Raw genomic sequence first — 14,438 nt, 5'->3', positions numbered from 1 at the left:
CTCTCTGGAACATTCCCAACACTTTGGCTGAAATGATGCCAGCACTTGGGCAGGGCTTGGTGTTATTTTGAGCACTTGCTCATATAACTCTTTGGATGAATCCTGGGAAGAGCTTGTCACCAAAATAGTACACTGTGGGCACTATTTATACACCCACTGGTAGCATCGCAGGATAAGCTAGAGCACCCCTTTATCCTCTTCACAGGGATATAGCGGGGCCCTAAAACATGGTTTACTGTTTGGGGTAGTTCTCGGAAGTGAGCCATCACCTGCAGGAGGCCTGGTATCCCTGTCTGTCCTGCTGAGGAGACAGACTCTCGTCCATATGGAAGGGAAGCCCAGGTACATTAGGCTCGGGGAAGATGGATGGCTGAGTGCACATCCCAGCTGCTGTGGACTAAAAAGGGAACAGTTGTGCCTAAACACAGAAAATGCTGATGCCTTCCTATTTTATCTCTCCTTGGCTGCTGCAGGGAAATCCAGCAGGGATTTGGTTTCTTGGTTGTCACCTTTTTTCCCGATGTGGGAGCAGGTGCCCTACATGTCAGCAAGGTTCACTGGAAAGGAGGCACCAGACTAACAAGACCTTTATCCCTAGGGACAGCATCAGCTTCAGGCCTTTCCATGTCAAAACAGTGTGCCCTGAAGCACTGAAGAAAAAAAAAAATCAAAAGCAAATCACCCTTTTGAGACTATGAAAGGAAGAGAGGCTCTTCCCCTGTCTGATTTTCTGGGTTAAAAATAACTTCTCTAAAAGCCATTCCCAAGCGTATTGAGCTTCCTTGATTTTTGCCTTCAGTGAGTTTCTCCTCCTGCCTTCTTTCTCCCAAGACACATCAGATTGCTCTCTACTCTCACATCTCCTGGAGAAGCAGGTGGCAAGACCTGAAGAACATGAATGGGATGCTGCATGAGAACAGACAAGACAGAAAAGAGAAAACTCCATCTTGAAGCAGAAGAGTTCAATTTTTCCAGTATGTAAGTAAAAAAAAATGTATATACACACCTCCTTTCCATGCAAGAGAGGCTACAGCCTGAGCAGTATACTGGCTGTCTATCAGAGCTACAGAACAATGCAAAATAAACCCACTAATTGACACATGCTGTAAAGTCAGGGGCAGGACTGGTCACATTATTTGGTCATTAATGGTCACATTACTTTTAGCAGAACAAACAGAAGGCATCAGGTGCTCCTACCTTGCCAGATACAACCACCCCAGGATGTGGGCTCAGCTCACCGCAGCTGGAAGCCAAGTGCAGCAGCACTGGCATGAGAGCCACAGGAGGAGCACAGCATGCAGAGCCAGCGATAATCCAAAGCAAAACCAGCTTGTCCCCCGTGCCGGCTCAGGGATCAGAGAGCCATGCTGTGAGGAGTCTCTGTCGGCTGCTCCCCTGTTGATGCAGGTTGGCGGGCAACAGGCAAGATGACAAGGCACTTCTTCCAGACAGGAGCTGGCTGAGGAATTCCTGCCGCTGCCAGCCACCTGCCCCCCGTCAGGCACAGCAGTGCCAGGGTCTCACTCAGAGAGCATGTGGGCAGGAGAGAGGAGCGAGGGCAGGGCCCAGATTGCTAATGAAAGCCCCAGTGTAAATACAGATGCGCACAGCAGAGGGCTATGGCAGAAATGCAGCTCGTGTTACAGAGAGCCATTTACAGCAGGCGCAGAAAGCTGGGAGAGCGTGGCAGGGCTGTGTGGGATGGATCCACTGCTGCCTACTCGGACAGGGGCTGGGAGGGCAACTGCTTGCCAGGGGAAGCCATCGGGTGAAGTGACCACTAGGGAGGGGAAAGCTCCCCAGTTCCACATTCTCCATCAGGTCGTAATCTCCTTATGCAGTACGTGCGAGCAGTAAGGCAAACGGATCCAACTTCCTATCCTGCACCTCAGCTAGGACAACCCCAGCCCCATGCCTTCCCCTGGTGCAGAGTGCCACAGCAGCACACCACGCCAGGGAGAAAGGCTGATTGGAGCACTGTTCTGTTCACCGGCTCAGACCCACTCCTGTTGTCCAGGCCCTCTCCCCAGGCTCCAGGTTTCCACATCTTTGAGACTGACCCCCTTCTCCCCAGTTCAATATCTTTGGATCTCCTGCCAGGATTCTTCTTTCCCTGCCATCTCAGGGTAATTTACAAGCAGTACTGCAGCTGGATTTACAGCAAATATAGAGCATGGGGGATAGGGACTAGGCTGGCAACAGAGACTATTCTGAATTAGAAGGGACCACAAGGACCACCAAGTCCAACCCTTCAGCGGATGTCCCATTCAGGGTCAAACCCATAACCCTGACATTATAAGCACCATGCTCTAACCAACTGAGTTCATCTCAAGGCTAAGAAGCAAGGTGTCAAAGGGCTCAGGGTCTTTTTCTCCACTATGCCTTGATCTAGAACCAGCAGCAGAGGAGAGATTTGCGAGTTTCAAGCACTGCCCATTAAACAAGCCTTGGAAGATCTTAGTTAGGGAGAGGCTGGGAAGGAGCTGTTTCAGGACATTTCATAGCCCAGCAGGCACTGCCTGTAAGCCCTGAGCCCATATAGCTCACACCAGTGGCCTCTGTGTGAAACTGGCAATGTAAAACAAGGAGTTCCTGTACTTCTTGAGCAACCATGGTCTGTAAGGATGTGGGGGGTTCTCCAGCTCAGCAGTGTAAAAGCTCAAGAAGACGACTTCCCTGCTGGGTGCCTCAGTTTACCCCCCTGAAAAACAAGGACTGTAATACTTACCAAGCTGCTGTGAATGTTGTAAAGTTAACTTCATCATAGGACACTGGAGCCCGTAAACAGGAATGAGCATTCCGCGGGACTCTCTTCCCACCCATCCAGCAGAGACTCCTTGTGGCTTCCCTCAACACCTTGCTACTATTTGCAGCTTTCTTCACCCTCACTACAGCAGGTGCCCTGCAAAGACAGGGATCCCCATTATCCCCAAAAGCAGGAGCATCAATCCCACTACCAGCTGCGCCCAGGCCATTTGGCAGGCAGGAATGCAGTGCACCAGCCCAGCCTCAGCCGAGCTGTCAAAGCAGCGGAAGGGCTGAGGCTGCACTGCTCTGGAATTCCAGAAATGCACAAACACCCTGTCAGCCGGCACCAGGAATGACTCCTCCCTGCCCCGGACCGGGCTGAATCACTGGAAATACCAAAACAACGATGAGGTCACGTTCCCCGAACAAAGAACCGGAGCCAGATATAGCTGCATGGAGCAGTGTGCTAAAAGGGGACTCGGTGTAGGGGCTGGGGGCTCTGGCAGACAGGCACCATGGGCATTTGTCTCGTTTAAAAACAGCTTGAGGCTGCCAGACTTTTTTTTTTCTTCTCTGTAGGGAGCAGGGAATTGGCTTTAAAACTCTTATCTGTCCCACTGAAAGAGGCACAAACATTCTAATGTTTGTGAGTTCAAGGAATAAGGCAGAAGTAAAATTATGACTGGATTCCGAGTCCAGTGTTCCCAAAAATCTCACTGTGATATAATGATGAGGCTTAATCAGTGAAGAATCTGCTGATAGCAAACTGAATGGCAGGCAAAAGATAATATGTCTATTACTGCCTTTTGCTTTTGCTCCAGCCTCAACCAACTTTCATTAAAAAAAACCTAACAAAACAAAACAACAAACAAACAAACAAAAACAACAAAGAAAACCAAACCAAACCAAACCAAACCAACCCCCCCACCCCTTCCCCCCAAAAAAAAAACCCCACCAAAATTCCAGAAATATAGATTTGGTAAGTTTTCAACAGGATGAGCAATGAACAGCAAGTAACAGTGGCTTCTGTTATAGCTTCAAAAATGAGTACTTCATTATCAGCAAACAGACTTTTCAAGGCTTTACAGTTCCAAACTTTCACAGTTCTCTGTGGAGAGAGACTGGAGACATTTTGCTATTTAGACTGTGAAGGAAATTGCAACATAAGATCTGGAAAGGATAAAGGAATTCACAATAGATTTTGCAATAGCCTGTTCTTTCCCCTTCCGCAGGACAAGACATTTGGATGGATAACAACACCACCCACAGTTATGTGAATACGAGGCTTTAAGAATCCAGAATTTGCTCCATTAGGGCACAAACCATATCTTAATCATAAGCCAAGAAGGTAAAAAGATAGGACTGGACAGCTAATGCCAAGCATGTCACCTGTCTGGCAGGGCAGTGCTCATTGGGCTGGCACACCCTGCAACAACCACAGCAGTGCCTGACACACTGAGCCAGCTGATGGGTCATGCCTGCATCGGTCCCCTTCTCCTGAAAGTCTGTACAGATTTGCTAATAAAAGTGGTAAGAAAACCTGTGGTGACTCGCATGTGACTCCCCCAGGAGACTCGTGAGAGCAGAGGTGCTCAGAACCAAATAAATTCATTTGCACCCCACTGTCCCAGCACACTTTGGTAACCAGAACCACCTCAGTAGGCTACTCCACAAATTTTTCTGGTCTGGTGCCCTATCCCTGACAATGTGGCACTGGCATATAAAAATCATAGAGTGATTTCACTGAGTGCAATCAGAGTGATCTCCCCTAAGGACATATTCTTCCAGCCTGCAACAATCAGGAACTCCTAGAGCTGGAGGTCAAACACTGACCATCATGTTTCATAGATACTGAAACACATCTCTGCCATTGAGGTGTCTGGTTCCTTTTGGAATCTGTGTGTATTTTCAGTCTTCATGCCATCTCGTAGCAACATGTTCTACAAATCAACTGTGTTGAAAAAGGACTTCCCCAGCCTCCTGTCTAATAAATTATTTTGCTGGATGTGCTTCCTCTGTGCTGTGAGAAGTAGCAAAGTTTATTAAGGTCAGTCTTTACTCAACTTCTCCCTGCTGAATACTACATTACAGACATTTGCTCTTTACCAGTATAATTTACTTTTGCTTGTTTAATTTCTCTTCCTACAGAAGCTATCCCAATCCCTTAACCATCCCCATTCCACTTTTCTCTTATCTTTTCCAAGTCTACATTACTCTTTCTGAAAGAGGGTGACCAGCTGGTGTGTGATGCCCAGATACAAGCATAACATATCTGTCTAGTATACAAGAATATATACCAGCAAATTTTGTTTCCAGTGTTTTTTGGCTACAGCTGAATGTTTAGCTGATGTCCTCAGACAACAATCCACAGTGACTCCAAACAGCTTGTTGTGGGCAGTGAGAAACTGTTTACAGATCACCATTACATGTGGCATTTATCAACATGATCTCCCATTTGCTGTTTTACAGTGCTAATAGTTCTGCAAGATGCTCCTGTAATGCCTCAAGAACTTTTCAGTCCAGACAACCTGACCAACTTAGAATCACTAGAAAATTACAGTCTTCACTATGTTCACTGTGGAACCAGGCACTGCAGGTACCTGAGCTTTGATGCCCTGCAAAGCACAGCATTTGACAAGGAGTGCTCCAAGCACAGTGACTAGGAATGCTACATAACCTTTAGGTCCCTTCCAACCCAAACCATTCTGCATTTCCTGGCTACCAGAAACCTGTTAAGAAAATAAACCTTTAATTGAAAATATGATTCAGTGCCATCATCATTCTCTCAAGGATTCCTGAAAGAGCCTGCAGTGTTGGGTGGCTGAGACACCCATGGTGCTCATCCATGGTGAACCATGGTGCTCATCCATGGCTCCACTGAGGGCTCAGGAGGAAGTGCAGAGTCCACATCAATGCTTAAGGCTACAAATATGCTCACCAAACACTCACCCCAAGCCACAGGCCCAAGAGATGTAAACTGTGGAAACCATGATTTCCACTCCAGGCAAATGCACACAAGAATGAGAAGACGGAGAAATTGTGGAGCTTCAGGTGAGCAGCAGGTATCAGTAGCAAAACCTCAACCAGGCTTTATGTTCCAGAATCAGAAGAACAGAGAACTAGAGCCAGAAAACCTCATTAAACACCCTGCTATGAGTCCAGGGCTTTGGTGAAGAACTGGGAATTAAGTATTCAGTGGAAGGCAGATTACATAAGGAAAAAAAGAACTGGGGGTAGCCAGCCTCCCTGTACATCTGGGAGGGATGCTACAAGCAGAAAAACTCCTCACAACCAAGTTTAACCCGAAGCACTCCAAGACTCCAAGTTGACCTGGCAAACCAGCAGGTTCTGATGCCTGGCCCAGCTGCATCAAAGGTTACCACCAGAAAGAGCATCATGCAGCTACAACTATATACAGTAACTTTGTTTCATATATTCCCAGAGCATAAAGCCCAGGGATGGAGTGGAAAAGGGTGAAGGAACACTTCATCAATCCCTCTTCTGTTTTGTACAAAATTCTGCTTACAGTCCCAGAAGGGAGGCAGAAATGAGGTTTTAATAAACCATAAGCCCTATGTAATAGAATGGTTTGGTGCATTACATTCTCCAGCTCACATTTAAAAAAAAAAAATATTCCTGGACATTATCCATTGAACACTGCCCTGTCAACAGATCCATTGATCCATCCAAAAGGCAACACAACAAAGCCACTGAGTAAGGAAAATGCAGGGTACCAGGCATTCTGCGCAGGAAAATGTGCCAAACAGCATCTGCTGCCACAGCAAAAACTGAAACAGAAGCAGAACTGCAGAGAGACTACTGCACCGCCATAAACCAGGCTTGCACCTTCTGAATATTCTATGATCCTTTATCCACAGCCTGAAGGTTTTTGAGGGACAATTGCCAGGAGGTAAGGAAGCCTCTGAAGCAGCTTGTCTAGGTGTTCCTGTCTAAGACAAAACAATGCAAACCCACTGCTGCCAGCAAAAGGTCACCAGACTGGAACCCTGCCCAGCAGCTTCTACACAGCACACTAACTAGGAGACTTTCAGACTGCAATTTTTCAACATGAGAGTACAAATTAATTTTCTAAATACAGACCTGTACTCTTCATGGAATGAATGGCCTGGATGCCGGCAGGGCTGATGGAGGTTAGCACTTGATGACACAAAAGCCTTCAGTTTAAAATCCAGGGCAGCTACTGACTCCCTGAGTCACCTTGGTGTGCATACTTCAGGCCCCAGCTCCCTGGTGAACGAGGAGATATTGATGCTCCCTGCCTCTCCGAGAAGCCAGAATGCAATAAAGCTTAAAAGACCTCATGATGCCTGCCATAAATCCCAAAGTTAAGGGAAGCAAACATTGTTCATTATGTACAGAAGCCGGGCTTCTTCTATGAAGTGCCTGATTTGGATGTGGAGGCAGGATGCAGGCAGTAACAAAAATATTGGCCTTCCCTGGAGACACACAGCTTAGATCGGTCTGTGCTGTGTTCGTGGGGTGATGTGTGGGGTTGGTGATGGCACCTGCAGGCCTGCCACTGAGGTCTGAGAACTGCTGCTCTCGCAGTGCACACAAGAAATTCAGCAGCATAGCCCTCACCAGGACATAGAGCTCCCCCACAGCCAGGCAGGATGCTCACAGAGAACTACAAAAAGCAAGCAGTTGGATCATGTTTTCCTAATTCAGAGGAAGCCTGGCTATCCCATAAAATCTCCTGGTGTTGAGAGTGGGGGTTGGAAAAGTTGAGATCCATTTATAGCTGAAAAGTCTAGCAGAGGGCTCAGCGTTGTGTGGAAAAGCAGGAGCTGACAGCTCCGTACAGTCAGCTCCACCCAGCTGGAGGGAAGAGGCAGTCTGAGGAAAGAGACAGGGATATGGAAACGTCTTTCCTTTAAGCTGGGAGTGATGGGAGAGAGGGGGCTTCCCTACAGTGCCAGGAAGAGAAAAACCACTCTCTACTTCTAAATGCATTATAAGAAGCAGGGCAGCAGAAGAGTAGCTTTGGAAAAAATGAAGAGTAGCTGTGCAGCGGATATGGCCAAAAGCACTCAGAGGTCAAGCCCAGGCTGCAGGGCTCTGTGCCTGTCTTCTGAATCCTTCATCACGTCCAGCCCTGCAGCAACACAGACTTTATCACAGGGACAGGGCTGTCTGGGAGCTGTGGCTGGGAACGCAGCACCACACTTATTGCTGGGAGAAATGGCTGCTCCCTCACTCCAGCACATCACATCAGCCAACACATCAGCAGATGTAGCAGAATGTCCTTGCCAGCCCTCATGGAAAAAGCTTGGCCCTGAGCACAAGGCACCAATTTAAAGCATCAGCATACGCAGTTATTCTGTGATGACTTCAACTCCTCCCCATGTTGTCAGGCATGAGAGGAGAGGTATTTACGTAGCTAACCTAATTTAGCTAATAATTATGCATAGCCATAATAAAATTGGGGAAAATATCCACTAAAACTATGTTAAAGAACACACAGATGATGAGGCTGTAAGAAAAGCAAACACAGTCCTAGGTGAGGCAGTGAAATACCAGAGCTATTGTATAGACTGATGAAAGAAGCATCATGCAAAAAAGAATTCTGGTCACCCACATTTAAAAATTATAAACTCAAATGAACAGGTGCAGAAAGGGCCTGAGGGAAACAAAAAACCTATCAAACAAGAAGAAACTTAAGAGCCTGGCTTGTTTAGCCTAGCCAAATGTAGGCAGAGAGCGGATAGGATTGCTGTCTAAATATATCACAGGAGACAAAACTGCTGAAGCAAAAGTATAAAGCTGGCATGACAACAAGAGAATAAATGCAGTGAACACATTTAGGCTGAAAATTAGACAGAGAGAAAAATCAACCCTTAGGTCAGGAAGCTTTCCAACTGGAATACCTGGATTTAGGATTAATTTTATCAGAGGTCTGATGGGGTTAGAGGATACAGTGCATGTGCCCAGAGATATCCAAAAGAGCCTTTATGGTCCTGTTTTTGTTCCAGCTGGTAATTAGCATGGGTCATTACTGAGATGTCTCCATTCGTGCAACAGACTTTGCTGAGTTGCTCTCCAACTGGAGAGCCCAGGGCAAGCATATGGTGCTCCTCTGCCCTCCCATTTCCTAAGAGCTGCTCACGAGAAAGGACTTCCAGGCTACAGGTCAGTGTGAGAGGGTTGTGTGGATGCACACAGGCAGAGAGAGAGCTACCAGGCGGCCTGGAATACAGGTGTTGCAGTTTGCAATGGAAAACACCCTTCAGGTGCCTCTGCCCAAACACACCTGCTGCCCCATGGTATTAGGGACAGAGATTGCTCACTGTCACCCTGTGGGTTCAGGAAAGAGAGACATTCTAAGCTCTCTTCTGCTGCAGTGTAAGGCAAGGAAACACAACATCACTGGCTATCAAAGAATCACAGAATGGTTTGCATTGGAAGGGATCTCAAAAACCACCTTGTTCCATCCTCCTGCCACAGGCAGGGACACTCTGCACCAGACCAGGTTGTTCAGAGCCTCATCCAACCTGGCCTTGTGCACTCCCAGAGATGGGGCATCCAGAGCTTCCCTGAGCCTCCTGTTCTAATGCTTCAACACCATCAGAGCATTGTCATTCTTGACCCCCAAACTGCAGCCCAGCAGGGTGGCAAGTATAGGCACAACAGCAAACCAATGTTCAAACTGTGAATATTTATATTACAGAATAATGCGGAGGAAAAAAGGGAGAGGGTGAAAAACAGAATCCAAAATCTATTTCAAGGATTAATTTTTGACATATCTACGAAACACCACAGCTTCATAAAAGACTAAATTATAATTTTCAGACACCGCACGGGCGATGACACACGGTTTGACCTCCCCCCGGGCAGCCAAGCTGAGCACCGCGCACACGAGAAGCAGCGAGCCCGCTCCTCCCCGCACAATCCCCGCACTGTCCCACCCGCCCTGCCACCGTCCCTTACCGATCGCCCGCATCGCTCCGCTGTTTACAGCTGCTCCACGGGGCGGGCTCTCGACGCTGCCCGCCCCCACCGGGTCCTCCGCCTAAGGATGTCTGACGTTTCCTCTAAGTTTCCTCTTAAAACATCCTAGCCAGGATGGAAAATTTTGGGAATTTGTGTGCTTCCCTCGTCAGGATACCGGATGAATAGAGTTGCCGTCTCAGATCCATTGTCCCACAAACCAACCCCCCCCCCCCCCCGCCCCGTGCACTTCTGCATATAGACTTGTTACCTCAATTAACAGAGTGCCAAGGAATCTATCATCCCAATATTCTATTTTTATTTCAAAAAAACAATTATTTTACAAAATTAGAAGTGATGTAGGACAGACATCGCTGCCAGCTGCTGTGTTTCAAATGCTGATTGTGTCAAACCACTGAAAGAATTGTATCTGGTGCAAGCTCACCAACAGCTTTATTATCCCCTACATGTTGTAGCCAACATTTTCAAATCCCCTTTTAGCCAGAAGGTGAGTACTTTGCACGTAAACCATATGAGAAGAGAGGCACAGTGTCAGATTTTCCTTGCTCTGTCAGCACAAGGTCTGCCTCTGCTGCTCTGCAATATACTCTGCTGCATCAGGTGCCAGGAATCAGGATGCTTTGATAGGAGTTTCAGTCCACAGACCAGTATGGGTATCATGGCAATGTCTGCTTATCTGCAGAAATTCTCCTTTTTCCCCTAACTCCAGGGAGGCTGACTGTGAAAAACAAACACCTTGTCAGAAAGCCATGATTGTCCCTGCAAAGTGAATGGTAAATCAGGGGGAGGTGACAAGCATTAACTACCACAGTGGTTTCCTCAGCCAGAGTGCAGACTCTCACTTTACTTAGGCATCTCCTTCCAGGGGAGATCACCAGATAATTTACTCTTTCCCTAGCAAGCAGCTCCTAGACACTGAAGTCTGGATCCAGTCCCAGCTCCAATTTTGCACTTGCCGTGCTGAAATTTAATACCACAGTTTGCAACAAGCCTCCCCAAGCAGCAGGTGCAACAGACTAGTTTGGTTATGTTTTTTTTCCTGAGCTGAGTTAAAACACAGGGAGATGAGACCTTCTATTAAAGCTTAAACAATCTCATGCAGTATCTGCTGAAACTGGGACCACAGACAGCAGGGTGTTCCATGAAATGGGGACGTGGCTGGCCTCTTGCCATCATACACTGCCTTCTAACAGCTCAGAGACTCACAGCAGAGTCTCAAAAACATCAGCTGATTACTGCACAAAAAAAAAAAAAATCCAAATCAAATGAAGGAAGGAGTCTAAATTTGTATGACAGCTGAAAAATTCCCAACCTTAACAAAAAACAAAAACAAACAAAAAAATCACCCCTAACAACAGTCAGAGGCTTAGTCCTCTGCAGCTCGGCAATACTGGCAGGACAGATTCTCATGCTGCCACGCTGGCCTTCCACCCAGTAACCATGCTGATTATGGATTTGGTGTGAGAAAACAGTGAGCTAATCCCAGTCCCTCAAGATCACCATGTCTTTAGCTGCATCTGTGCATTTTAGGTCCCTCTGCTGGCAGTCAGACTGGTAGGATTTTCAGCTCTCTACCACCCGTGTTTGATAGATAACCTGTTCCCAAGTAAAATTTGAGCCAGTGCGGAGAAACACTGCAGCCATGAAACACTCCAGAGAGCCCTGAGGCCTCATTAAGATCCTCTGAATCGTGGCCACTCTGCTCATCGGGGAGGGTAAGAAAGCCACCAGGTCACTTCATCCCTTACACTGAACCCCAGCACCAGTGCAGTAAAGGCTATTTCAGCTGCTGGCCATGAAATAGCTTTTCTGGCTTCAATAATTCTGGTGTGATCACCATCAAGACAGATGTGCACACACCTCATTCTGTTAAGGGGGGCAGATGCCTTGTGCTGGCAGTCCACGTGGGCCCTAACCATGGTGTACGGGCTTCTTGGGCCAGATTTCATGGTTTGAGCCATAAGGAAGCCTGAGCACCTTCTGCTCTTTTATTTTAAGTCTAAATGAAATGGCTGGTGCCCACTTACAAAACTTGAGAGGGTTCTGAGAACAATAATCCTTTACAAAAGCAGATTTGCAGCCCAGATAAATCAGAGCAGACTGATGACTGTCAGCTCCTGGTCCCTTGACCTACTAAGGGTTTCTCTGAGCTTGCAGCACTTCCTGATGGCAGATGTGGGAAGAGGGTGGTATTTGGGTACTGGCCATCTCTTGAGAAAGTGGATCACAGTCAAAAGGCTACAAAATCACACATTACAAAGGTTGTGGATTTTTGGGTTGTGTGGCTGGACCTAAGGCACACCTGGGGTCAATACTGTCACCCCAGTAATATGGCCCATAGTAGATTCATGAAGAAAAATGAAGGCACATGACTGAGAAAGACATTGCCAATTCAACCTTTTCTTCAGATTGAAATTCTCTTTGCTCTGAGGTATATAGTTAGAGGGAGAAGAAAAAAAAGTAGCATTATAAACAATCTTAGGGAGCAGAGGTGCCTCCCACAGCACGTCCTCTCTTGTGCCAGGGAGGTCCTCTGGGATACCATACAACTCCATGCTCCAACTCACCCAGCCCTCCTTCCCCAGCAGCAGCACACATCTTTGGAAAATAAACTAGAATCAGAGAGTGTGTGTGGGTGAAAGAAAAGCCCCAAGTCCTTGATTTGGCAGCCCAGAGGGCAGAGCTCTGGGCAGCCACTGGCTCGGTGCCTTGCAGGCAGCACAGCCTCCTCTCCTGACAGCCCTTTACTTTGGTTTGCTTTGTTAATTTTTAAGAGGGATGGGGTGGGGGGTTGGGAAACTTTTTCCTTTTTTCTTCTCTCCTTTTTTTTTTTTTTCTTTCGTTACAATCCTTTGTGTTTATATTTGTCACTGTTTGGTGAAAATGTTCCCGTTGTGGCAAAGGGTGACTTTGGCCGCATGTTTCTCCCAGACATGATGAGTGCTCCGAAGCCGTGCTGGTGAGAGAAGGCGTAGCCAGAGCGGCGGGTGCTGGTCCGGCGCAGGCGTCGCTTGGGTGAGGGTGGAGGGGGCCGCTTTTTGGCTTCTTTGATTTTCATCAGGACCTGGAAATAAGGTGGGAAAAGTGGAAGGTACATCATTATTCACAAGCACAGTAGAAGAGAAGCAGAGGAAGGGAAACAAAAGCAGGGACTCAAAGACAAAAATGAGGAAAGGGCATCTTCTATTTTATTTTAAAAGGTGTTAATTGGAGCGTTGTCTGTAAATCATGGGAGGGAATTATTTCCATGTGCATCTCTGTTAATGCCATAGTTGGGGTATGGCTGTAGGACTTACAGTCAGATCACCCAAAATGTGAAAGTCATATGAACAAGTCAAAATTCCAGAAAATAAATAAGGAAACATTTAGGAATTGGCATATTTAATATAGAAAACAGACTACTAAAGGGAGTTTCTGATGCATAAAATCTTTTTATGATTATAATGTTGATTGTTATAGAATTATAGATTCACAGAGTGGCTTGGATTGGAAGACACCTTGAGAATCATCTCATTCCAGCCCCGCTACCACTATATCAGGTATATCAACATTAAATGCAACCTGGCATTGAATGCTTACAGGGTTAATAGAGAGAATCCTGTATTCCTTGGCAGATGGGAAATAAATATTGCACTTTATTTGCAGGTGGTGGGCTTTCTGCTCCCAGATGGCCACTGACTTAATCTGCTATCAAGAACCTTTTCAGAATGGGGCTGTCTAATGCAGGAGGCTGCTATTGAGAGCCTGTGGCTTAACAGAACCCCCAGGTGCCAGACTCCTGTGCTTCTTGCTTGGCACAATGGCAGTGGCAGGTGCTTGACATCTCAAACATCAGGCCTGTCTGCTGCCAGCTGGGGGACTCTGTAGAGCTGGAAACCGTCTCCTCTCCTGTGACCATTCATTTCCAAGAGGAGGCAGAGAAGTAATTTTGTGCTAGATAGAGGGATGCTCAACCTTGGCAATGAGGCTGGGATTCTGGGTGACAGCTGTGTTTGACTTCTGCTCAGCCGGGGTAAACTCAGAGCAGTTTTACACCCCACAGCTGCCTCGAGCTGTGTTTCAAGGACCTCCCTACCCAGAAGTCTTCTCCAGCAAGGCCTACCCTGTTTGTAAGGGCTAAGAATTCCCCTAACACGTTCTTCTACAGTCATAGAGAACCTGTGGAGCTCCACAGACGTCTGGAGGATGACCAGGGAGGGCGTCAACTGCGGTGCCTTCCCCTGGGGCTGTGCTCTGACCCCGATTCGCAGCAGCTCAGCGCAGGGGAAGGAAGGAAGCACGAGGTGGCAGTAGCATTCAGCAAATGCTCCTGTTTGGAAGCGAGCCCGGGGAGCCCTGTGTGCGCTGATGTCTTGAGGGGTCCCTTGGCTGCAGCGAGCAGTGCGCTCCCTGCCCACTCCATCACTCCCTGCCTCTCCTTGCCCTGGTGCCCTCAGCTTCATATTCCCGAGGATGGGAGAGAAGCTCGTTCCAGAGGGGGCATACAGCCATTGGCTACAAAAAGTAAATTCTAAAATAAATTTTAAAATCCCCAGCAAACATATATAACACAGTGGAGGGTGAAAGCCTGTGGTCTGCCAGGCTAAAAACTGCACAGCATCAGGGTGGGAGGAACATGCCACTCCTTTGCCACTGAGCCACAGTGCTTAAACCCTGCACCTAAAAATAGTGCAGCTTTCCTGCCTCAGAGCAGTCTAATCCACATGTCAATAATCTCAGCC

At 47.4% G+C, this 14,438-nt stretch overlaps 2 protein-coding genes across 11 annotated transcripts in view; both read right to left on the bottom strand.

Moving 5' to 3' along the window:
- RUSC2 (RUN and SH3 domain containing 2) overlaps nucleotides 1-9,852 on the bottom strand; it is a 57,187-nt gene extending 47,335 nt beyond the window's left edge. For 2 of the 6 annotated variants that reach the window (XM_021554677.4, XM_085566077.1), the window contains exon 1: nucleotides 9,697-9,852. The gene's annotated coding sequence lies outside the window, so the exon portion shown is untranslated. Of the gene's footprint in view, nucleotides 1-1,197; nucleotides 2,702-2,728; nucleotides 3,696-9,696 lie in introns of those variants that run through there. The other 4 variants (XM_085566076.1, XM_085566075.1, XM_021554675.3 and 1 more) reach the window with 3 other exon arrangements.
- A 146-nt stretch (nucleotides 9,853-9,998) lies between these two features.
- The window catches only part of LOC110484181 (phospholipid-transporting ATPase ID), an 85,586-nt gene continuing 81,146 nt past the window's right edge, over nucleotides 9,999-14,438 (bottom strand). For all 5 annotated transcript variants that reach the window (XM_021554646.3, XM_085566085.1, XM_085566087.1 and 2 more), the window contains one exon: nucleotides 9,999-12,781. In XM_021554646.3, the coding sequence (XP_021410321.1) occupies nucleotides 12,560-12,781 (222 nt within the window). In that variant the 3' untranslated portion in view covers nucleotides 9,999-12,559. The remainder of the gene's footprint in view (nucleotides 12,782-14,438) is intronic.

The sequence above is a fragment of the Lonchura striata genome, chromosome Z (genome assembly GCF_050655825.1).
Source record: "Lonchura striata isolate lonStrDom1 chromosome Z, ASM5065582v1, whole genome shotgun sequence".
Taxonomy (NCBI): Eukaryota; Metazoa; Chordata; class Aves; order Passeriformes; family Estrildidae; genus Lonchura; species Lonchura striata.
The sequence above is the reverse complement of the archived record's forward strand: the minus strand, read 5'-3'. Positions and strand labels throughout refer to the sequence as shown.